Source organism: Trachypithecus francoisi, unplaced genomic scaffold (genome assembly GCF_009764315.1).
Source record: "Trachypithecus francoisi isolate TF-2019V2 unplaced genomic scaffold, Tfra_2.0 Lachesis_group3, whole genome shotgun sequence".
Taxonomy (NCBI): domain Eukaryota; kingdom Metazoa; phylum Chordata; class Mammalia; order Primates; family Cercopithecidae; genus Trachypithecus; species Trachypithecus francoisi.
In genome coordinates this window covers 85580025-85603422 of record NW_022681468.1, presented here as the reverse complement: position 1 = coordinate 85603422, position 23398 = coordinate 85580025, and the positions used below count along the sequence as shown (strand labels likewise).

General features: G+C 43.9%; 1 protein-coding gene and 2 non-coding genes across 3 annotated transcripts; 1 reads left to right on the top strand and 2 right to left on the bottom strand.

The window, feature by feature from the left end:
* Positions 1-1243: 1243 nt before the first annotated feature.
* Positions 1244-1315, top strand: TRNAP-UGG. The gene has a single exon. It is a non-coding gene; the product is annotated as a tRNA-Pro (tRNA).
* A 9249-nt stretch (positions 1316-10564) lies between these two features.
* LOC117071419 (olfactory receptor 6S1) lies at positions 10565-13713 on the bottom strand. Its single transcript, XM_033191382.1, has 2 exons — positions 13600-13713; positions 10565-11572 (listed from the first exon to the last, which is right to left on the bottom strand). The coding sequence occupies exons 1-2, from the start codon at positions 13696-13698 to the stop codon at positions 10565-10567; spliced, it is 1107 nt and encodes a 368-aa protein (XP_033047273.1). The 5' UTR covers positions 13699-13713.
* Positions 13714-20797: 7084 nt separating this feature from the next.
* On the bottom strand, positions 20798-20891 carry TRNAY-GUA. Its single transcript has 2 exons — positions 20855-20891; positions 20798-20833 (listed from the first exon to the last, which is right to left on the bottom strand). It is a non-coding gene; the product is annotated as a tRNA-Tyr (tRNA).
* Positions 20892-23398: the final 2507 nt, after the last annotated feature.

Genomic DNA, 23398 nt, shown 5'->3' with positions numbered 1-23398 from the left:
AACAACATCAGGGTCAGGGTGCGTTTCATTACGGAAGAGAATGCAAGAGTGATCAGAGACATTCTCCCAACCCACTTAGATTCTTAATCCAACTCTCTTAGTCTGAGATTGGGGTTGTTTTGAAACGGGAGGCGGCTGTCTTCAAGCACAGGACGTACCCCTCGGGCCTTCAGTTTGGGGGTGGACACAGTGAGGGCACGAAGGCTTCCAGATCTCCCCCAGACTTTCAGCGGAGTCAGTCTCGGTCACAGATTCCTCTAAGTTACCTGAAGCAGAGGTGGCTAGAAGGGGTCCAGCCCTTTCCTTGGTCCTTTAACGCTCCTCTTCCTAGCCTCTCGGAGTCCGGGCGGCAGCTCCTTCTCTTTGGGCCTCCGGGCTTTTCTAAGCGCCAACTTGAAGTCCAGAAAGAATAAAAGTGGCTTCGTCGCATGGGAAGGTTGGGGAGGAAGAGTTTCTCTTCTTTTCTCTCCTTTGGTGTCAGCCTGACCAGGAGGTTCTCATTCACTAGACAGCTCCCACTGGCCGGGGGCGAGCTTGGCGCAGGGCAAGTAATGTGATCAAGGCAGACACTGCTGCGCCCTGGTAAGGTTAGAGCAAGAGCCCGGGAGCTTCGGTTCCCAAGTAGAAAAGGCTGCTGAGTAAAGACAATCCTCCCCCGACCTTTTGAGTGGTAGAGAAGTGGGCTTCTACAGAAGAGAGTGTGGGCAGAGAGCAACTTTTCCCCGACGGCACCTCTTGGGCGCCTTGAAAGACACCTTAATCTAAAATTAAATACAGAGGTAATCAACTAAAGCTGAAAGCGAAAGGCCAAAGCACCCACATGGAGTGCTGGGTGCTGTAGGCGAGAGGTCTGAGGTAGTGGCTTTTAGAGCTCAACATCTTTGGTAATGTTGGTTCGACATTTTCCCCTGCAAGTCCCGCGGTGACCTTTATCTTTCGGCGAGTGAAATCGGTCGTTCTTGTTTTTCCTGGGTCCTCCAACCACCGGCCACCTTAAATGGTTCAGTCCCTTTGAGTACTCAAACCCTTCCTGTCCATTGACCGACACAGCTGGGCCGGGATCCTGAAATGAACGTTTCTACCTGCGGAAAGCTGCGGCTCGGATCTTTCCGAACCCTCACGTTGGCTTTCCTGGGGTCTGGAGAAAATCACTGGACTCGAAAGGAATCAAAGCTGTTCAAGTGTTGGGCTACAACAACAACAAAAAATGAACACTCTTAGAGAAAAACATCACTCCAATTCTGGCTCGTTGGTCTAGTGGTATGATTCTCGCTTTGGGTGCGAGAGGTCCCGGGTTCAAATCCCGGACGAGCCCGTTTCTGTTTCATCTTTCCCTGTTTAAGGCCAGTAGTTAACAATGGAATCGCCACCACGGCTAGGTCACCTAGCTTGAAGGGCCCCTTCAAACTCGACCTGCGGGGGATGAGATTGTTGAGCAAAGGGGCAGCTTTTGCTGAAAGAATCAAAGACAAGGAAGGCGCTACAAAGCGCCAAGATCTTCATCACAGATCGAGGCTCCCAGACCGGCTCTGACAGGATCTTTTGTCAGGAGGAGAGTGTACGGGCAGTTCTTACCCAGTATTTTGTGTGGAACAAACTAGTGCACTTCTCACTAGGTCACTTCGTAGGGAAAAGATTGCTACCTGAAGGCATGTTAGAGTCACAATGTCCCGATAACGCCCGCTTTCTGAGTCCCTGACTGCGAGGTGATCCAGCCTTTGCTCTGGCCTTGGCGCTGCTCCACAGGGCGCTGTTGCACTCTTGGTTGTTCTAGTGAGACTGCGTATCTCACAGTTGCAAGCGCTGTTGCATCATTCGAATGCAAAGTCACAGTCCTGGGAACTTGAGGGCTTAGAGGACACAGACATTCATTTTGTTTAAGGAAGCGCAATTGAATTGTTTCCAGGTGTTATTTTCAAAAACACAGTATAACATAGGAATAGTCGTTTTTGCCACTTCTGGCAAGAATCCACCAGTCCCTTTAGTGCTCTTTGACAACTCATCTGAACAATCAACAGGTTCTACTGTTGGATGTCTACCTATAATCCTTGAGTGTGGTTCGATTCTGGAGTGAAGAAGTTGTCCTCGCAATGAACTGCTGGGATGATGGGAGCTTCAGAGTTGCTTGTCTTTCTAAGCAGCTTGTTTAGAAAGGAATCTTTAGGCCGAGCGCGGTGGCTCATGCCTGTAATCCCAGCACTTTGGGAGGCCGAGGTGGGTGGATCACCTGAGGTTAGGAGACCAGCCTGACCAACATGGTGAAACTCCATCTCTACTAAAAATACAAAATAATCAGACATGATGGCACCCGCCTGTAATCCCAGTTACTCGGGACGCTGAGGCAGGAGAATTGTTCAAACCCAGGAGGCAGAGATTGCAGCGAGCCAAGATTGTGCTATTGTGCTCCAGCCTGGGCAACAAGAGCAAAACTCCGTCTCAAAAAAAAAAAAGAGGAATTTTTAACAGGATTTCTGTCTAGACTAATTATATTTGTCCTTTCTGAGGTTTCCCTTGGAAGAGTTATGTGTCCAGAAGAAAATAAGGGGTGTTCTGATGGATGATCATAGGAAGGGAGGAGAAAAGGAAGAATCTACCAACATGCCCTGACTTCCAGGGTGTTTGGCCGGTGGGAGAGGTGAGATGTCTAGCCTGGGAGTTTGTCTTTGCTGAACAGTTGCCAGTGGATATGCCCAACAGGAAATTGGATATAGTGTCTGTGATACATCACATAAACAGAATTAAAAATAAAAATAATATGATGATCTCAATAGATGCAGAAAAAAGCATTTAATGAAATCCAGCATCCCTTTATGATCAAAACCATCAGTAAAATCAGCATAGAAGGGACATATCTCAAGGTAACAAAAGCCATCTATGACAAACCAACAGCCAACAGGGAAAAGTTAAAAGCATTCCTCCTGGAACAAGGCAAGGATGCCTACCTTCACCATTTCTATTCAACATAGTACTGGAAGTCCTAGCCAGAGCAATGAGACAAGAGAAAAAAACAAAGGGCATCCAAATTGGAAAAGAGGAAGTCAAACTGTCACTGTTTGCTGATGATATGATCGAATACCTAGAAAACCCTAAAGACCCATCCAAAAAGCTCCTGGATGTGATCAATGAATTCAGTAAAGTTTCAGGATACAATATCAATGTACAGTCAGTAGCACTGCTATATGCCAACAATAACCAAGCTGAGAATCAAATCAAGAACTCAATCCCTTTTACAACAGCTTCAAAAATAAAAAATAAAATAGCAATATGCTTAATCAAGGAGGTGAAAGATCTCTACAAGGAAAATTACAAAATACTGCTGAAAGAAATCATAGATGACAAAAACAAATGAAAATATATCCCATGCTCATGGATGGATAGAATCAATATTGTGAAAATGACCGTACTGCCAAAAGCAATCTACGGATTCAATACAATTCCCATCAAAATACCATCGTCATTCTTCTCAGAACTAGAAAAAACAATCCTAAAATTCACATGAATCCAAAAAAGGAGCCTGCATAGCCCCCAAGCAAAGCTAAGTGTAAAGAACAAATCTGGAGGCATCACATTACCTGTCTTCAAACTATACTGCAAGGCTATAGTTACCAAAACAGCATGGTACTGATAAAACAAAACAAAACATGTAGACCAATGTAACAGAATAGAGAACCCAGAAAAAAAACCAACTACGGCCAGGCGCAGTGGCTCAAGCCTGTAATCCCAGCACTTTGAGAGGCCAAGACGTGCGGATCACGAGGTCAGGAGATCCAGACCATCCTGGCTAACACGATGAAACCCCCTCTCTACTAAAAAATGCAAAAAACTAGGCGGGTGAAGTGGTGGGCACCTGTAGTCCCAGCCACTCGGGAGGCTGAGGCAGGAGAATGGCGTGAACCCGGGAGGCGGAGCTTGCAGTGAGCTGAGATCTGGCCACTGCACTCTAGCCTGAGTGACAGAGCGAGACTCCGTCTCAAAAAAAAAAAAAAAAAAAAAAAAAACAACTACTTACAGTCAACTAATCTTTGAAAAAGCATATAAAAACATAAAGTGGGCAAAGGACACCCTATTCAACAAATGGTGCTGGAATAATTGGCAGGCCATATGCAAAGGAATGAAATTCGATCCTCATCTCTCACCTTATACAAAAATCAACTCAAGATGGATCAAAGACTTAGATCAAAGACCTGAAATCATAAAAACTCTAGAAGATAGCATCAGAAAAACTCTTCTAAACATTGACTTAGGCAAATAATTCATTACCAAGAACCCAAAAGCAAATGCAGCAAAAACCAAAATAAATGAGACCTAATTAAACTAAAAAGCTTCTGCACAGCAAAGGAAATAATCGGCAGAGTAAGACAACCCACAGAGTGAGAGAAAATATTCACAAACTATGCATCCAACACAGGATTCAAATATCCAGAATTTACCAGGAAATAAAACAAATCAGCAAGAAAAAAGCAAATAATCCCATGAAAGAGTGGGCAAAGGACATGAATAGACATTTCTCAAAATGAGATATACAAGTGGCCAATAAACATGAAAAAATACTCAACGTCACGAATTATCAGGGAAATGCACAGTTAACACCACAATGAGATACCACCTTGATCCTGCAAGAATGGCCATAATTAAAAAATAAAAAAATAATAGATGTTGGTGTGAATGTGGTGAAAAGGGAACATTTGTACACTGCTGGTGGGAATGTAAACTAGTACAACCACTATGGAAAACAATATGGAGATTCCTTAAAGAACTGAAAGTAGAACTACCATTCAATCCACCAATCCCATGACTGAGTATCTACTCAAAGGAATAGAAGTCATTATATGAAAAAGACACTTGCATACACATGTTTATAGCAGCACAATTTGCAGTTGCAAAAATGTGGAACCAACATAAACGTCCACCAACTAACGAGTGGATAAAGAAAATGTGCTGTACTGGCCGGGTATGGTGGCTCATGCCTGTAATTCCAACACTTTGGGAAATGGAGGTGGGTGGATCACTTGAGGTCAGGAGTTCAAGACCAGCCTAGCCAACATGGTGAAACCCTGTCTCTACTAACCGGCTCTATGGTGGTGCATGCTTGTAATCCCAGCTACTTGGGAGGCTGAGGCAGGAGAATCACTTGAATCCAGGAGGCAGAGGTTACAGTGAGTCAAGAACATGCCACTGCACTCCAGCCTGGGTGTCAGAGTGAGACTCCAGCTCAAAAAAACAAAAATAAAGTGGTACATATACACCATGGAATACTACTTAGCTATAAAAAGGAACAAAATAATGGCAATGAATGGAGTTGGAGACCATTATTGTAAGTGAAGTAACTCAAGAATGGAAAACCAAATATTGTATGTTCTCACTTATAAGTGAGAGCTAAGCTATGAGGATGCAAAGGCATAAGGAGGAAATAATGGACTTTGGGAACTTGGGGAAATGGTGGGAGGGCAGTAAAAGATAAAAGACTTCATATTGCCTACAGTATACACTGCTCAGGTGATGGGTGCACAAAATCTCAGAAATCACCACTAAAGAACTTCATGTAACCAAAAACCACCTGTTCCCATAAAACAATTGAAATAAAATAAATAAATAAATAACAAAGAACATACTATTTCAAGCAAGAGGACAAGATCAGTCGTGCCAAACTCTGCTGAGATAAGTATAAGGAGTAAAATAAGCTTGCTGAGTTCAGCATCATTGTCATTATCGATGATGTCATTAAGAGTTTTATTTATTTATTTAATTTTTGAGACAAGGTCTCACCCTGTAGCCCAGACTGGAGTACAGTAATGCAATCATGGCTCACTGCAGCCTGGAACTCCCAGGTTCAAGCAATCCCCCTTGTTGGCTTTCCAACATGCTGGGATTGTAGGCATAAGCCACTGCACCTGGCCTTATTAAGAGTTTTATATGTGAAATGATGCAAACAGAAGCATTTTCTACTTCTTCTAAACTAAGTATATTCTGTCTTAACTGTATATTTAAAAACAAAATACAAATTTCATGTCAATGAAGGTAAGATCTTAGAAAGGAAAGCTTAGAAATAAACATCAATAAACAGATTTTTATTTATTCTTTTATTTAATCACAAACTTTCATGGACACACAAGTTGGTATCACTGTTATATGCAAGCACACACTCATATGCGCACTCAATCCACACATACTATCATACCAAAATTTCAGGCAAATTTATTTCATATAATAGTTTGAATAAAGACGCTTGTCATGGTACTTTTATAGAAAATTGAAGCCGGGTGCGGTGGCTCACGCTTGTAATCCCAGCACTGTGGGAGGGTGAGGCAAGCAGATCACCTGAGGTCGGGAGTTCAAGACCAGCCTGACCAACATGGAGAAACCCCCGTCTCTGCTAAAAATACAAAATTAGCCGGGTGTGGTGGCGCAAGCCTGTAATCCCAGCTACTCAGGAGGCTGAGGCAGGAGAATCGCTTGAACCTGGGAGGTGGAGGTTGCGATGAGCTGAGATCATACCATTGCCCTCCAGCCTGGGCAACAAGAGTGAAACTCCATCTCCGAAAAAAAAAAAAAGAAATTCGAGAAACTCTGTGATTACCAATCTGATTAGTCAATGTACTATTAAACCAATACATTTTTTATATCAGGGGAATGGCTAATTTCACCAGATCCATCTTAATCTTGGCAAAGTAAAACACTTACTTTTTTTTTTTGAGACGGAGTCTTGCTCTGTTGCTCAACTTGAGTGCAGTGGCACAATCTTGGCTCGCTGTTAACCTCAGCCTCCCAGGTTCAAGCGATACTCCTGTATCAGCCTCCTGAGTAGCTGGGACTACATGCACGCACCACCAGGCCAGCTAATTTTTGTATTTTTGTTTGTTTGTTTGTTTTGAGACAGAGTCTGGGTCTGTTGCCCAGGCTGGAGTACAGTGGAGGAATCTCAGCTTACCACAAGCTCTGCCTCCTGAGTTCAAGAGATTCTCCTGCCTCAGCCTCCCAGGTAGCTGGGACTACAGGCACTCACCATCATGCCCAGCTAATTTTTTTATTTTTAGTAGAGACGGGGTTTCACTATGTTGGCCAGGCTGGTCTCAAACTCCTGACCTTGTGATCTGCCTGCCTTGGCCTCCCAAAGTGCTGGGATTACAGGTGTGAGCCACCCTCACCGGCTAACATTTATTTTTTTAGTAATCTTTTCCCCCTATGTCCACAGTATAATAATTAGTTCATTATATAAATTTATAGTCGCATTTATCTTCTCAAAAATGGATCCAAATTTACTTTCTCAGATACACTACAAAGTATTCATACGTTTTAAAATTTTGCTCCCTGGTATAGTTTTTATTGTGATATTTCTTTTCATAATCATGTTCAATTATCTTATGCCTTGTTAGTAAAATTACATCTTCTTAGAGTCATTTTTAAATTTTAAAATAGTCTTGGCCCGGGCGCAGTGGTTCACGCCCGTAATCCCAGCACTTTGGAAGATCGAGGCGGGCCGATCATCTGAGGTCAGGAATTCGAGACCAGTCTGGCCAACATGGCGAAACCCCGCCTCTACTAAAAATACAAAAATTAGCTGGGCATGGTGGCGGGCGACTGTAATCCCAGCTACTCCGGAGGCTGAGGCCGGAGAATCGCTTGAACTCGGGAGGCGGAGGTTGCAGTGAGCCAAGATAGCGCCATTGCACTCCAGCCTGGGTGACAAGAGCAAAGAGCAAGGCTCTGTCTCAAAAAAACAAAAAGAAAGAAAGAAAAAAGAAGTCTTATTATATTTTACATTTTAGCCCACAGTCCCATATGTGTAGATGGATAGATCAATTGATCAATAGATAGGTAGATGTGTGTGTATGCATATATTTATGTATTTATGGGCCAGACGCGGTGGCTCATGCCTATAATCCCAGCACTTTGGGAGGCCGAGGCAGGTGGATCACCTGAGGTCAGGAGTTTGAGCCTGATCGACATGGGGAAACCCCATCTCTACTAAAAAATAAAAAAATTACCCGGGCTTGGTGAGGGGTGCCTGTAATCCCAGCTACTCAGGAGGCTGAGGCAGGAGAGTCACTTGAATCCCGGAGGCAAAGGTTGAAGTGAGCTGAGATCATGCCATTGGTTTCCAGCATGGGCAACAGAGCAAGATTCTGTCTCAAAAACAGAAAAAAAATTGTATATTTATATATTCATATGTATTATGTCTACCCCAAAAGTCTATGCATTCCTTGATGGCAGGGGCCAATATTTGTACCTCTAACATTCCAACTTACTTCCTATAACACGGTATTTAACAAATTTTATTGAATTGAGCCCAAAGTTATTTTTCACAATGAAACACATGTTGAAAACGGATGGCTTAACGTGCTTTATTGCCATAATATGGGGCAATTACTTCAAGAAATGCTATAAATTGTTACATGAATTCCTTTCCTTGCCCAGTGGCTGGAATGGACTTCAGATTTTTATGTTTCATGAAACTAGGTAATTTTTAAGGCACTATTTCATCTCCTCTCTGGGCAACACTTCTAGATCACTCCAGAAGAATTATTTTCACCCTTTGAATCAATCATTCTTTCCATTTCTTTAATACTCAGAAATATTTTGGAATAAAATTATCTAGTGTGTTTGCATGCGTTGTGAATAGAACCAGATAAAAACATTTCTATTTTCTATGCCCACTGATGCTTATGGCTAACTCTTTTGAGGCTAATACTCAGTTTGCCAGTTTTGCAGCTTTTGTAAACCTCCTTATCATCCACATTCCCTTAAATTGTTATCTGTCCCTTAGTTCTCCCCTCTAAAGTTCAAGCTGCTTGAGGTTACAAACAAATTATTCTTGTTCATCTTAGCATATATTCGTATATCACAGTGTTCAACAAAGATTCTTCACAGACCTTTGCTGAATGAAGAAATGAATAAATAAATACTTGTTTCCAAGATTTCCAAAGGCACCATGAATAGGAATCCCCATTCCCTTTTCAAATGTCCAATAAAGCAGATAAAATTTACTACAAAGTTTGGTTCTTGGTAGATACAACAATATTTGGTATTCTTCTTCTTTTTTTTTTTAGCTGGAGTTTTGCTCTTTCGCCCAGGCTGGAGTGACGTGGCACAACCTTGGCTCACTGCAACCTCTGTCCCCTGGGTTCAGCGATTCTCCTCCCTCCTTATATAATGAGATTATATAAAATTGCCCTTTTCGGTAGCTGCGATTACAGGTGCCCACTACCACGTCCAGCTAATTTTTGCATTTTTGTAGAGGCAGGGTTTCACCATGTTGGCCAGACTGGTCTACAAACTCCTGATCTCAGATGATCCACCCGTCTCAGCCTTCCAAAGTGCTAGGATTACAGGCGTGAACCACTGCGTCCAGCCTATGTGGCATTCTTAACTCTTTAATATGAAAGCTCTTTTTTCCAATCTTGATTTTACTGAGAACAAAAGAAGATTTAACACAACAGATACAAGAATGTAAAAAGATGAACAAATGAATGAAACATAATCCAATGAGAAAACGAGTGAAGATGTCTTTATCATTGTAATAAAGTGCGCACCAGAAGAATACAGTAAATGCTATATTCAAGAAATCCCTCATTGATCTGCTTTTCCAAAGGCACCTGGAATTACCACAGAGAAATAATTAAGTCTCTTTATTAAATTTGCTTCACCTCTGTTTCCTCTAGTAGTAAATGTAAATTTTTCTAAAAAGTATATACAAAAATATACAGATAATCTATTTTTACTTCATTTTATATCTGTAAGGAAGTTTTTCTTAAAATTCTTGATTTGCATAAACAGTTGGAAGGCTCTACTTAGACTCTCAATCAGTTTCTAGCTTTTGAAGAGAGTGCACACATGGATTTAAATGTTGAATTAAAGCTATGGTTCCTCTTCTCAGACAAATGCATATATATTCAAGCACATAAAATTTAGATACCTATCAGGCATATACATTTTCTGAAACCCACCCTTAGATTCCCTACATGACCACGGACTCTTAGGTTAAGACGCACAGGTTGGAAGGTCTTAGGAAGTGTTGATGATATTGATCACGATATATCAATAATAATAATAAGCATTATTATTATTAGGTATGATCTAGGATCAAGAAATTTTGCCTGAAAGAGAAGTGTGAACTGATGACCTGGGAATTCATTAGTAGTTCCAGAATTCAGTCTTTTGGTGATGTCCATAATGATGATGGAAAGGAGCATGATAATGAGAATGTCTGGATTTCAAAATATGATTTTTAAAAATGACAACAAGACCAGGCATGGTGGCTCACACCTGTAATCCCAGCACTTTGGGAGGCTGAGGTGGGTGGATCACTTGAGGCCAGGAGTTTGAGACTAGCCTGGCCATCGAGCGAAACCCTGTCTCTACTAAATATACAAAAATTAGCCAGGTGTGGTGGTGGACACCTGTAATCCCAGCTACTCAGGAGGCTGAGGCAGGAGAATTGCTTGAACCCAGGAGGTGGAGGTTGCAGTGCGCCAAGATCGTGCCACTGCACTCCATCCTGGGTGACAGAGTGAGACTTTCTCTCTCTAAAAAAAAAAAAAAAGACTAGTTACCAGTCTCTTCACTCTCACCTTACTGCTTTCTCATTGAGACATTTATCAAGTAAAAGATTCCTTAAAAAATCTGCCACTACCTTCCTAAACATGTCCTTCAAAGATTCCTTGACTTGCTCATTACGTAAGGCATAGATGAATGGATTCAGCAGTGGTGTCACAAATGTTGTTATTACTGTCACTGCCCAGTTAGTGTCCACCGAACCACTCTGCGATGGCCTCACATAGAGAAAAATGGCACTTCCATAGAAGAGGGTCACCACTATCAAGTGGGAGGTACAGGTAGAGAAGGCCTTCTGACGGCCTGAAGCAGAGGGGATACTCAGGACAGCCAGGACAATGAGGCCGTAGGACACAGCAGTAATCAGCAAGGAAGATACAATGACAAGGGAGGCCAGGACAAAGTCAGTCTCCTCCAGCTTCTTGGTGTTGGTACATGCCAGGCGTAACAGTGGACCACTGTCACAGAAGAAGTGCTGCACCACAGCACCCTGCTTACAGAAAGGAAGCAAGGCCACAGCCACTGTGGGACCAAGCACAGGGACGAGTCCCCCCACCCAGCAGGCCAAGGCCACACGAATGCACACAGCCCCACTCATGAGCAAGGGGTAGCGCAGAGGATGACAGATGGCTAGGTAGCGATCCACAGACATGACAGCCAACAGTAAGAACTCAGAGGCCCCGAGAAAGAAGTAGAAATAGAATTGGGTGATACACGCAGCAAAGGAAATAGTGTGTTGCCTTGAGAGGAAATCGCTCAGCATCTTTGGAATGATGACAGAAGTGAGCAGAATCTCTAGGCAGGACAGGTTACCCAGAAAGAAGTACATGGGTGTCTGTAGCCGAGTATCAGCCCTTACCACCCCCACAATCAACACATTGCCTGTCAGAATCAGGAGATAGACAAGAAGAAACACAGAAAATAATTCTACTTTTGCGTTGTTGAGATGTGGGAACCCTGCCAGGACGAACTCTGTTGCGTCACTACTCTGGTTCCCATCAGGAGTCATTATCTTTTCCACCTGTGCAACAACAAAAACATGGTCCTGGTAAGAACAGGTCCTCTGCTTACAATCCTTAAACTTACTTTATCACGGTATGGGACACATATCCCCAGTTTTTCCAATTGTAGGTCCTGTTAAGATCTGAAGCACTTCAGGTCATCATCTGATTGATTTTAGCACTGGAGAAGATTTTCTCTAAAAGGTAACAAACCTTAGGTATGAAAATGCCCGGGGCCTCCATCTCCTCAATCTTCACATCTCCTGTTCTCAGATCTTAAATAAGACACCTCATTATTGTAATAACAATATCACTGAGCATCTGAATTGGACAAAAATATCTGAAAAACAATTTTGTGAAGAATATGATCACCATTCAACTGGGATCAGAACTGGAGTCAGACTACCTAGTTTTAAATTCCTGCATCTCCACTTACTGGCTGAGTAGCCTTGGCAAGGTTACTTACCCTCTCTGTGCTCCTCAGTTGTGAAATACAGTAAGGAGCAAATGATATAATAATGCAAAGAATTTAAGAGTTTCTAGCACTTAACTTAAAAATTATGTGGCAGAGAAAGCCCCTGGCTATAAGTTAGGACACCAGAAACTAGGCTTGGCTTGCCATTACCCTTAGAAGATTATCAATTTGTGCTTTAACTGTCCAACTATGCAATGAATCACAGGAATCTAGGCTATCAGTATACCTAATGAAATTATATAAAATTACCCTTTTTGGTGGGACGCAGCAATCCCAGCTCTTTGGGAGACTGAGGCGAGTGGATCACTTGAGGCCAGGAGTTCGAGACCAGCCTGACCAACATGGTGAAACCCCGTCTGACATTTGTCAGAGCTAAATTATGAATTTCTGACTGTAACGGTTAATAAAATAACAAATTATGTTCTTATTCTTTGATTCTTATTCTTCAATTCAAGTCCTCCCAGTTCTGAGGACCGCCACCAGTTAGAAAAATCAAGTCAATTATATCCAGAAAGCTTGTTTAAAAATGCCTCAGGTATCAGGAGAATCCTTATTCCCTTTTGACAGAGCAGGAGCACCATCATCTTGGACAAACACTGCCACTTTAAGTTCCAGCTCCCTTTCTAGCCTCATGCATTTCAAAGAAATCACTTCTCTTCTAACTACCAGCAGCCAGGGAGAGCAGACAGTAAAACACAGATAACACAGTTTGGGAACAGAGGGAGGTGAAGGGAAATTCTTTTGGGTAACTGCCAAATTTCACCCTCATATAATGGGCCCCAGTAAAACGGTGGGCCTTAATAAGCACCTTTCTTTCCCTTCAGGTGCACTAAGATAGCAAAGCTAAAAGTACACTCGGGAGTATGCCTGCAGCTACAGAAAGATGTATGGGAACAAACACAAAACTGTCCCTCCCAGATAAGCACAACAGAGACACAGAAGTAGTCCAATCCTCTGATAAACTCTCCCACCCCGAATTCTTAAAAAATCTTAGTCTGTAAGAGAGTGTGCCTCTGACCTAACTTGACCAGAAGCTCCTCTCAGGTTTGTTTTCTCTAAAATAAACCTGTCTTGACTGGCAAGCCACCTTTCATGTTTCTTTCTTCTTTCTTTAATTCTTACACCTTTAGCCATGCAAAACGTAAGAACTGATCTTAAGACCATTGGTTCTCTGTCAGCCCTATTGTTCTCTTTTGTTGTTGTTGTTGTTGTTGTTGTTGTCGAGATGGAGTCTCACTCTGTTGCCCAGGCTGGAATGCAGTGGCATGATCTTGGCTCACTGCAACCCCCACTTCCTGAGTTCAAGCGATTTTCCTGCCTCAGCCTCCTGAGCAGCTGGGACTACAGGCATATGTCATCACACCTGGATAATTTTTGTATTTTTAGTAGAGACAGGGTTTTGCCATCATGGCCAGGTTGGTCTTGAACTCCTGGCCTCAAGTGATCTGCCCCTTCTTGGCCTCCCAAAGTGCCAGGATTACAGGTGTGAGCCACCATCCCCGGCCAACCCTATTCTTCTCTAGCACACCCCAACAGTCTTTGTTCTCAGCAAGCATTAGACTCTTTACTTACAATTTCTGTCCTGTGGGTCCCGCAGGTCCAGACAGGAAAATATCTGGAGCTTTTTTCTAGGATAAAGGAGTTCTGTGGTCTTTCTCCCAGAGGATTCATTCAGAGTCTCCGCTCCCTCCAGCTTCTATAGAAATTGCCTATTGTCAGTAAAGTCATTCGACTTTTGCTTCATATTTATTATGTACCAGATGCTGCTGTAATTGGAGATTCAGAGATAGAAGACATTGCCATTACCCTCATGTAGCTCACTGCCCACTAAGAATGACAGAAAAATCAAGATGTGTGACAGGTGGAATGTTGCAGGGAAGTATAGCGTACCACAGGGAAAGAAAAAAGGAACCAAACTGAAACTCAGAGAGACAGGCAGTATTCTGGAGAAAGGAAAAGCCTGAAATAAGTACTAGAAAATGAGTATGCATTTGATAGAGAGAAGGAAGCGTCTTCAATGGAAAAGAGCAGTGTGTAAACACAGTACCTTTGGGCTACAGCACGAATATAAGGAGTGGAATATAAACAGATGAGACTGGTCACCCCAAAGAGGACTCCGTCTGGCACTCTGTTGCTCCCTGTGAAAATCCACCATTGAGCTGAACCTAACCTATATCTTAAGTGACAGGAAGATGAGTTCTCAACTCTGAACATGGAAGGGATTCCTCCTACCTCCTCCTGAACGTCCTTGTTGTCTCCATGAGGGTGGAGGTCACCCTGAAATTTTTTTTTTCTCCTTTTTATGATTCAAGTTCCATCTGGGAGTCTTGTTCCATGTGGGAGTCCTTACCACATGGTGAACTGTAAGGCTGACAATAAGTTCACATCCTTGGAGTAGGGGAGGATGGGCAAAGCACTTGAGAAAACAAGGAGAAATTGGATAATCTCCTTCTTCTCCTGGGCTTTCCTCTCTGGTATATTTCCTCACAGGTTGTCGTTCTGCCTTTTGAACAAGGGAGCTTTCTACTCTTAGGGAGGTTGTGTCATGCTGCCTTTCTTATGGCCATGAGTAAGTCAGCCATCAGCCCCACCCTTCCCTCCCCGTAGAAACAATGCCTTCCAGAATGTGACCACTGTCTTAGATTTCCACAGGCATAATTCAAGTGAAAGACAATTATCTCAATTATCTCACAAGTTAAAGACAATTATCTCACAAGAAATGTTATTACAAAAACAACATGGGGCTAGAAGGCAAGGGGTACATATGGAGGGGTTATACCATTTACCTCCTATCTTTGAAAAGACTTAGCACACTTACCTAGTTTGTTTCATCTCTAGTTGTGGAAAAATGTTCCACTTAAAGCCGCCTCTTCACTTTTTTTGCTAATGGAACTTTTGTACAAAGTATCAGTTTTCTTCTTTCAGATCCCTACCTTCCCTGACTCCTGATATTAGCCTGAGGGCAGGGAGGGAGAAGGCTGAAGTCACTGGTTTCTAACTAATCTCTCTCCTGAAGGGTGGGATCCTTCGTGCATAACTTTAGTTTCCAATGGAGATATCTTCAGATGAGAACTAATCTAGGCATCAGAATTAATCTGAATATCAGGAGCCCAGCCAGCAGCAGTGCTTTTTGGAGAGAGGTTAATCAGGCAGTGAGAAAGTAAGACCATAGAGAAAGAAAAAAAAAAAAAATTCCTAAATGACCCAGGGGAGATTTGCCATTCAATGGAAATTTCCTAGACTCTGTAGGAAAAAAAAAAAAAAAATGATCCTTTGTTCAAGAAAGGGTGATGGGGAATATTTCTGCATTTGTCTATTAACTACATCAAACCAGGTCACTGCAAAATTTTAGGAGCCATTAACGACGAGAATGAAGAAGAGGATGGAGCTTGTTCAACCATGGAAGGCTATGACCATCATCCACCTTTCTCTTGCATGACACCCAGGGGAGATGTTTATATCCCAAGTAACACAGACATTGTGTTTTCTCCCTGATGACTTAAAATGATATTGGGAATCCCTCCCCTGGCTTTGGGGTTAGGAAATGATGGGAGCCCCATGGGCTTGATAAGATAAGGGAAATTTCCCAGTTTCATCTCTAGCTAATTCTACTGCTTCTCCCAGTCTTGCACCTTATCTCCTAGTGGTAATGTGTATGTTTCACATACCCAAAGCATTATTCAGAATTCTGGGCCATTGTTCACATTTTTGTCATTGGTGTCCATTCTACGGCCATGACTAAAATCTTGACTCTTCCTACACTTGTCCTAAGACTCAGTTGAGTCTAGTGCACATCCGGTCTTCTGAGACAGCTTCCCCCACCCTCCATCCTCTGTCCTACCACCCTACCCACTCTCCCACCTGAGGTCTGACAATCTTAATATTTAATCCATTGTATTATAACGTTGCTTTTCTGTCTATATCCTCTGCTAGACCCTAAATTCCTACGGCGGGATTACTTTCATCTCTGTATTTCTAGCACCAATCACAGTGCCTGGCACATACTAGGTGCTTGGCAAATGGCATGTGAGCTAGACTACTCTGAACCCCAGACTTGAGGAGCAGCCGCTCTTGTCAGATGGGCACCAATTAAGTTTTGAACTGAGAGGAGGAGTGCACAGGGCTCCTGGGAACTAGTTTAGCTGAATTACATACTTTCTAGACATACTCCTTTCTAGAAAAAAGAAAATATCTAAAGGGAATGAAGCATGAGAAGTGTCATCACTAGATTCTAAAGGAGTGAGAGCAAAGACTGGGAGAAACTGGCTGAGCTAAGCCAAACAACAACAAAAATCTAAGCTAGAAACTGCAACTCCTGTTTGTTAAGCTGAGTGAAGGAGGGGTCTGAAAAAGAGACCCATGAAGTCTAAGAACTAGAAAAGCACATTTAAGCCATATATATATATATATATATATATATATATATATTTTTTTTTTTTTTTTTTTTTTTGAGACAGAGTCTTGCTCTGTCCCCCAGGCTGAAGTGCAATGGTAAGGTCTTGGTTCACTGCAACCTCTACCTCCCGGGTTCAAGCAATTTTCCTGCCTCAGCCTCCCAAGTAGCTAAGTTTACAGGCATGCCACCACACCCAGCTAATTTTTGTATTTTTAGTAGAGACGGGGTTTTGGGATTTCACCATGTTGGCCAGGCTGGTCTTGAACTCCTGACCTCAGGTGATCCACCCGCCTCAGCCTCCCAAAGCGCTGGGATTACAGGCATGAGCCACCACTCCCGGCCAAGCTACACATGTTTTTAAACCTTAATCAAATCTTAAGGACTAAGGAAACTGCAGAAATAGATGAGATCAAAGACAGGTAATTTCTTTAAAACAAACAAACACACAGGCTGGATGCAGTGGCTCAGGCCTGTAATTCTAGCACTTTGGGAGGTCAAGGCAGGTGGATCACCAGAGGCCAGGAGTTCGAGACCAGCCTGGCCAACATGGTGAAACCTCATCTCTACTAAAAATACAAAAATTATCTGGACCTGGTGGTGCCCACCTGTATTCCCAAGTACTAGGGAGACTCAGGTGGGAGGATGGCCTGAGCCTGGAAGGTGGAGGTTGCAGTGAGCCAAGATAGCGCCACTACACTCCAGAGCAAGACTCCATATCAAAAACAAAACAAAACAAAAAAACAACGCTATTTGCCCATTTGACATTGGCTTTGGTATTCAGCTTATAATACTTTCTTTTTCTTTTCTTTTCTTTTTTTTTTTTTTTTTTTTTTTTTTTTGATGCAGCATTTTTGCTCTGTTGTCGCCCAGGCTAGAGTGCAGTGGAACCATTTCGGCTCACTGCTGCCTCCGCCTTCTGGGTTCAAGTGATTCTGCCTTAACCTCCTGAGTTGCTGGGATTATAGGTGTCTGCCACCACGCCAGCTAATTTTTGTAGTTTTAGTATAAATGGGGTTTCACCATGTTGACCAGACTGGTCTCAACTCCTGGCCTCAAGTGATCCGCCCGCCTTGGACTCCCAAAGTGCTGGGATTACAGGCATCACCACTGGCCACTTATAACACTTTCAAACTAACTTGATCATAGGAATGTCCTAGTTTTTTTTAATGAAAGTAAACCATCTTAGAAGAAAAAATTGTATTTATTTTTAAAGCATATTCACATCGTTCAAAAATAAAAATGCATTGAAAGGGTGGCCTGCCCCTCCACACCTGTGCATGTTTCTCGTTAGGTGGAACGAGGGACTTGAGAAAATAAATGGGACATGGAGACAAAGTACAGAGAAAGAAAAAGTGGGCCCAGGGGAACAGCGCTCAGCATACAGAGGATCCATGCTGGCACCGGTCTCTGAGTTCCCTCAGTATTTATTGATCATTATCTTTACCATCTTGGAAAAGGGGAAGTGGCAGGACAATAGGATCATAGTAGGGAGAAGGTCAGCAGAAAGACGTATGAATAAAGATCTCCGTGACAGGAATAAGTTTAAGGAAAAGTGCTGTGCCTTGATATGCATATGTAAACATCTCCATAAACCTTTTTAGTGCATAAAGAGTAGCATTGCCACTAGCAAGTCCCACTTTCAGCCCTAAGGCGATTTTCTTCTATCTCAGTAAATAGAATATGCAATCGGGTTTTACACCGAGACATTCCATTGCCCAGGGACGCGCAGGAGACAGATGCCTTTCTCTATCTCAACTGCCCAGAGGCCTTCTTTCCTCTTACACTAGTCTTCCTCGGCACAGACCCTTCACGGGTGTCAGGCTAGGGGACGATCGGGTCTTTCCCTTCCCACGAGGCCATATTTCAGACTATCACATGGGGAGAAACCTTGGACAATACCTAGCTTTCCTAGGCAGAGGTCCCCGCGACCTTCCGCAGTGTATGTGTCCCTGGGTACTCGAGATTAAGAGAATCGTGATGACTCTTAACAAGCACTCTGCGTTCAGGCACTTGTTTAACAAAGCACATCCTGCACAGCCCAGTCACCACAGCACATATCTCTTGCAAGGACAGAGTGGGGGGTAGGGTTACAGATTAACAGCATCTCAAATACAGAACAAAATGGAGTCTCTTATGTCTACTTCTTTCTATATAGACACAGTAACAGTCTGATCTCTCTTTCTTTTCCCCACAATGTATAAATTTAAAAGTTCTAGTCCCCCACATTCCTATTCACCCCCTCCCCCTCCCCAATTAACCATTTTCATTAGTTCTTTGGCCTCCTTCCAGTGTTTTTTGTGTATAAACAAGGAAATAACAAAATGTTTATTTATTTACTTGAGACTTTCTTACACAATTCTGCACCTTGTTTCTTGTTAAAACTTTCCCTGTCAGAACATAGAGAACAAAAGAAAAATGTATAAACCAAGAAGACTACTAGAATGACACATCTATTGAATGAATGAGTTGCAACATTCTTGAATTATATGTCTGCTTTAATCATTGTTTGATATCCCTTTTGCTTCAATTTTCCTTACTAGTAAAAATCCTATTGTAATGGAAATTGTATCAAAAAATCTAATTGACACTCCGTAAATAAAAATGAATTAAAGTGAAATGAAATTATATCTGGAATTTTCTTCAAAATAAAGTGAGGGCTACAGATAAAACTTTCTTGGCCATGAACTCGTAATTCATGGAGCTATATGTCAGCTGTAACTGTGATTCATCATACTATTCTCTCTATTTTTAATATGTTTGAAATTTTTCATAATAAAAAGCCTCAGAAATATGTAGTGAAAAAGCAAGTATCTATTTCAAGAAAACTCTAAATTTTTAGAATACGATTTTCCCAGTTAAAAATTAATAAAGGTGTGAAATACTTCCCTGAATATGGAAACTCTAGTTCCACAAAACTAACCAGCCAGCCACTGGAGAATGTCAAACACCATGTGGGTTACTGAGAGCCACAACTATAATGAACTACCAACTCCAAGAGGAACTTAACTTTCTCAGCAACAACCTGCCTTTTGGTTCAAAAGGAGTGGAGGCAATATAGAAACACACACATACACACAGAATCACAGTCTAGAATGAGGTTTTTTTTTTTTTTTTTTTTTTGACGTTGAGTCTCACTCTGTCACCCAGGCTGGAGTGCAGTGGCGCTATCTCGGCTCACTGCAACCTCCGCCTCCCAGGTTCAAGCGATTCTCCTTACTCAGCCACCGGAGTAGCTGGCATTACAGGCATGCGCCACCACAACCGGCTAATTTTTGTATTTTTAGTAGAGAGGGAGTTTCACCGTGTTGGCCAAGCTGGTCTCAATCTCCTGACCTCGAGTGATCCACCTCCTCGGCCTCCCAAAATGCTGATACTACAGACATGAGCCACCGCGCCCGCCCGGCCTATGGAGATTTGATTGAGTTAACAGATTTCAGAACCTATCTGTTTCATTATGACAAATTCTTTAATATAAAACTTAAACTTTTTTCCTTTTTCTTTTTATTCTTTTTTTTTTTTTTTTTTTTTTGAGACGGAGTCTTGCTCTGTCACCCAGGCTGGAGTGCAGCGGCCGGATCTCCGCTCACTGCAAGCTCCGCCTCCTGGGTTTACGCCATTCTCCTGCCTCAGCCCCCCGAGTAGCTGGGACTACAGGCGCCCACCACCTCGCCCGGCTAGTTTTTTGTATTTTTTAGTAGAGACGAGGTTTCACCGGGTTAGCCAGGATGGTCTCTATCTCCTGACCTCGTGATCCGCCCGTCTCGGCCTCCCAAAGTGCTGGGATTACAGGCTCGAGCCACCGCGCCCGGCCTTGTATGTTCTAACGAGACTATATATAGTTAGTTACACGCACAATCAACACTCTTCAGGTTTCTGTTTATTTGCTCAGACTTTTCTGTGTCCACCCTACTTCTCTGATCACAGATCTACTCCTACTCCTGATCTAAGACTCAATTGACTCAACTTTGATAAGCTTAGGCTTTACCAGAAAACCTCCCCTATTTACTAAACTGCCTTCCATCACAGCTTAGAGTGAACTAAGACTTTTCACTCTAGTTGAGCAGTGCTCAAACCCTAAAGCAGTCCACCAGCAAAAGTGAAAGAGTGAGGTGCGGTAGGGTGCTGATTAAGAGAATTGGCTGGGTCACAAGACAGAAGCAACGGGCACTATGGTGCTGACGGGTACATGTCTCTGGACTGCAGGAAAAGTGAGCAGACTCCCAAGGCCACAGAATAGGCTGTGGGAAGCTGGATGATCCGGAAAGGCCTTGCTAGGTTTCGCCTGGGAGAGTGTCGATGCTGGTTGGCAAAGCCTTTGACCTGGCAGAGATGCAGCCTGGTAGTTTTGGTGCGTGCGTAAAAGTATAAAGTACTTCCTTCGAGCCGGAATCGAACCAGCGACCTAAGGATGTCCACAGATGTTTCTACAGGCTACAGTCCTCCGCTCTACCAGCTGAGCTATCGAAGGGCGCACACCGCTCCGATTAGGTCATTGATCTTTCAGCAAATGCAAGAAGCCAAATCCTTGCAACTGTAGTCGTCTAATAAGCTTTAAGTTGGTTGGAACTCGCCTTGCAGAGATAACTCTGCGCCGATCGCCACCGCGCCCCTTTTGCGGGGAACAAAATCCTCTGGGTGTGGTTCACTGGCTTCCCCCGGCACCAATAACAACGATCCATGAGGGGCGGGCCGGGTAGGGGGCGGGCGGGAAGGGGGAGAGGGGGTGGTGGTGGGAGTGTGCTCTCACTTGTTATCGTCTTCCTCCTGTGCATCCCCCTTTCTACAGGTGAAGATGACAGACCTCAGTGGCAAAAAAAAAAAAAAAAAAAGTGAGAGGGTGAGAGGCAGAGGGCCAACCCGGCGAGGTGGATGCAGGGGGCGGGGGTCCGGTAAGCGAAGGGTTGCTGGAGGAGAAAGGAGGAGAACTGGAACGGACACTGGTAGAAGGCTTCCAACCCCAGCCGAGCCGCAGAGTCTGGTGGCGGCCGGTTATGAGGCCGTTCCCTAACGCTCTGACCTCACTTCACCTTCCACTGCTCTCCCACCCCCTCATACCCCACCCCGTTCCTCCTCCCGATGCATTTTCTCCCTTCTACCCACAGTATCCTATGTTCACTTTTTGGCCCGTTGAGGTGTACTGGGAAGTGAGGGAAAGAACAAATAGAATTAGGTGAGGAGACCCCTCCCAGGGATTGCAGAGGCACAGGTGATAGCCCTCCTCCCTGCGGGCCAATCTGGGGGTTGACTTCCCTCCTCTGCAAACCGACCAGAAATATTTTGCCAGTTGCAACTTTTAAAAGTAGGACAAGGCTCTGTGGGGTCTGAAAAAGCAAAGGGGCAAGGACCAGCCTGCGCAACATGGCAAAACCTTATCTTTACAAAAATTACAAAAATTAGCCGGGTGTGGTAGTACGAGCCTGTAGTCCCAGCTACTTAGGAGGCTGAGGTGGGAGGATTGCTTGAGGCCAGGAGGTCCAGGCTACAGTGAGCTATGATTATGCCCCTGAACTCTAGCCTGGGTGACAGAAGAGACCCTGTCTCAAAAACAAAACAAAACAAAAAAAATTGGAGGGTGGGTGAAGTAAAAGACAGAAGTGTCAGCGTTGGACTGCTTACCCTGATGCCATGTCTTTGACAAAGGTTTCAGATCTCATCTGGTGTGTGCCACTACCCCAAGACCACTGGGACACCCACTCCCCAGCTGAACACCTAGTGGAGGTGCAGCAAGCCACATCCAAGGGACCTAGCCACCATTGAGTTTAAGTCCACTCCCTGCCTTATAGCAAGTGGGTCTGGATCTCTGAGAGCAAGGGTCAGATGCTCACAGAACCCAGCTACTCTCTGTCATGGCTCAAACAGGAAGAGTTGGTACCCAGGTTTCAACCTTGCTTGTGTTGGCCACCAAAGCTGGCTCACCTCTGATTTTCCCACCAAAGCACTAAACAGAGGTTCCAAAGAGCCTGGGGTCTCTATATCCCATCATGAACTTCTCCAATAAGGGACAAAGGTACTACATTTGGTCTGTGTTCGTTGGTCTCTGCCTTTGGTGTCATTGGAGGCAGGGATCTCTCTGTGGCTCCAAAGCCATAGACTCATCCTGGGCACTGGTGATGCCATAGCTCAGCCTCCTATTAGCAATGACAAGTGGGAAAGGCTGACAAAGCCAGGGGAATGTTGGGGGAAATAGGGAGGTGGGGGGAGATGAGGAGCTGCTTCCCAGGAGAGGAAGACATGTGTAGTCTTCAGTTTGAGACCCCCAATGAAACACCTCTTGTGGCCACAGCAGGTAGGTGTCTCAGTCCCCAGAGGGCTTCAGAGGGGCACGTTCCCATGGGCTGTTTGGCGTGGGGTGCTCTCTGTGATAGGTTGCATGCGTGCATCAAATCTCCGGAGTTTTTTTCCGAGATGGTGAGATGAGACCAAGTATTGCTTGTTGGCCTTCTTCTCTGCCTCATACCCACAGAACCCACTCCATCTCCCTGGAGGTGAAGCCCCTCTTCGTTGGAGAAAACCTAAGTCCATTTCCTGCTTCATTCTCTCTGATTGGGTCTCAGCACGTTTTCCTTCAGGGTGAGGGTAGAGTCCATCTGTGCCTCTAGGCCCAAAGCTCCAAAATGCTCAGACCCACCAGGCAGTGGCCTAAGGCAGCGAATTCGTGTGCCTCTGTTTAATGACAGCTGTCACTCAAGCTTTACTTCTGCTCCCTGCCATGGACCCAACAGCCCCTAACTCTCCAGGATCACTGAAGCTGTTTTCGAGCCTGCACTTTTGTACTCCCCTTCCGTCTCCCTTACCATCTCAAGTAGCAGGGCACTCGACACAGGTGTTTTTGCTGGCTTTGAACTGAATATTAGGTCCTTGCTTTTCCAGCAGGTGCCAAACACGGCTGTAGCAGCATGAAAAGTTGTGAAGCTCAGAAAAAGTGAGGCTTGAGGGATTTGGGAAAAGCTGTGGGGAGAGGGGATAGACTCACCT

Excerpts from the sequence above, each read along its gene's own strand:
- LOC117071419 (XM_033191382.1), bottom strand. The coding sequence starts at position 13,698 with ATGAATCCTCTGGGAGAAAGACCACAGAACTCCTTTATCCTAGAAAAA. Across the intron at positions 11,573-13,599 it reads GGACCCACAGGACAGAAATT|GTGGAAAAGATAATGACTCC; the intron begins GTAAGTAAAGAG and ends GTTGTTGCACAG.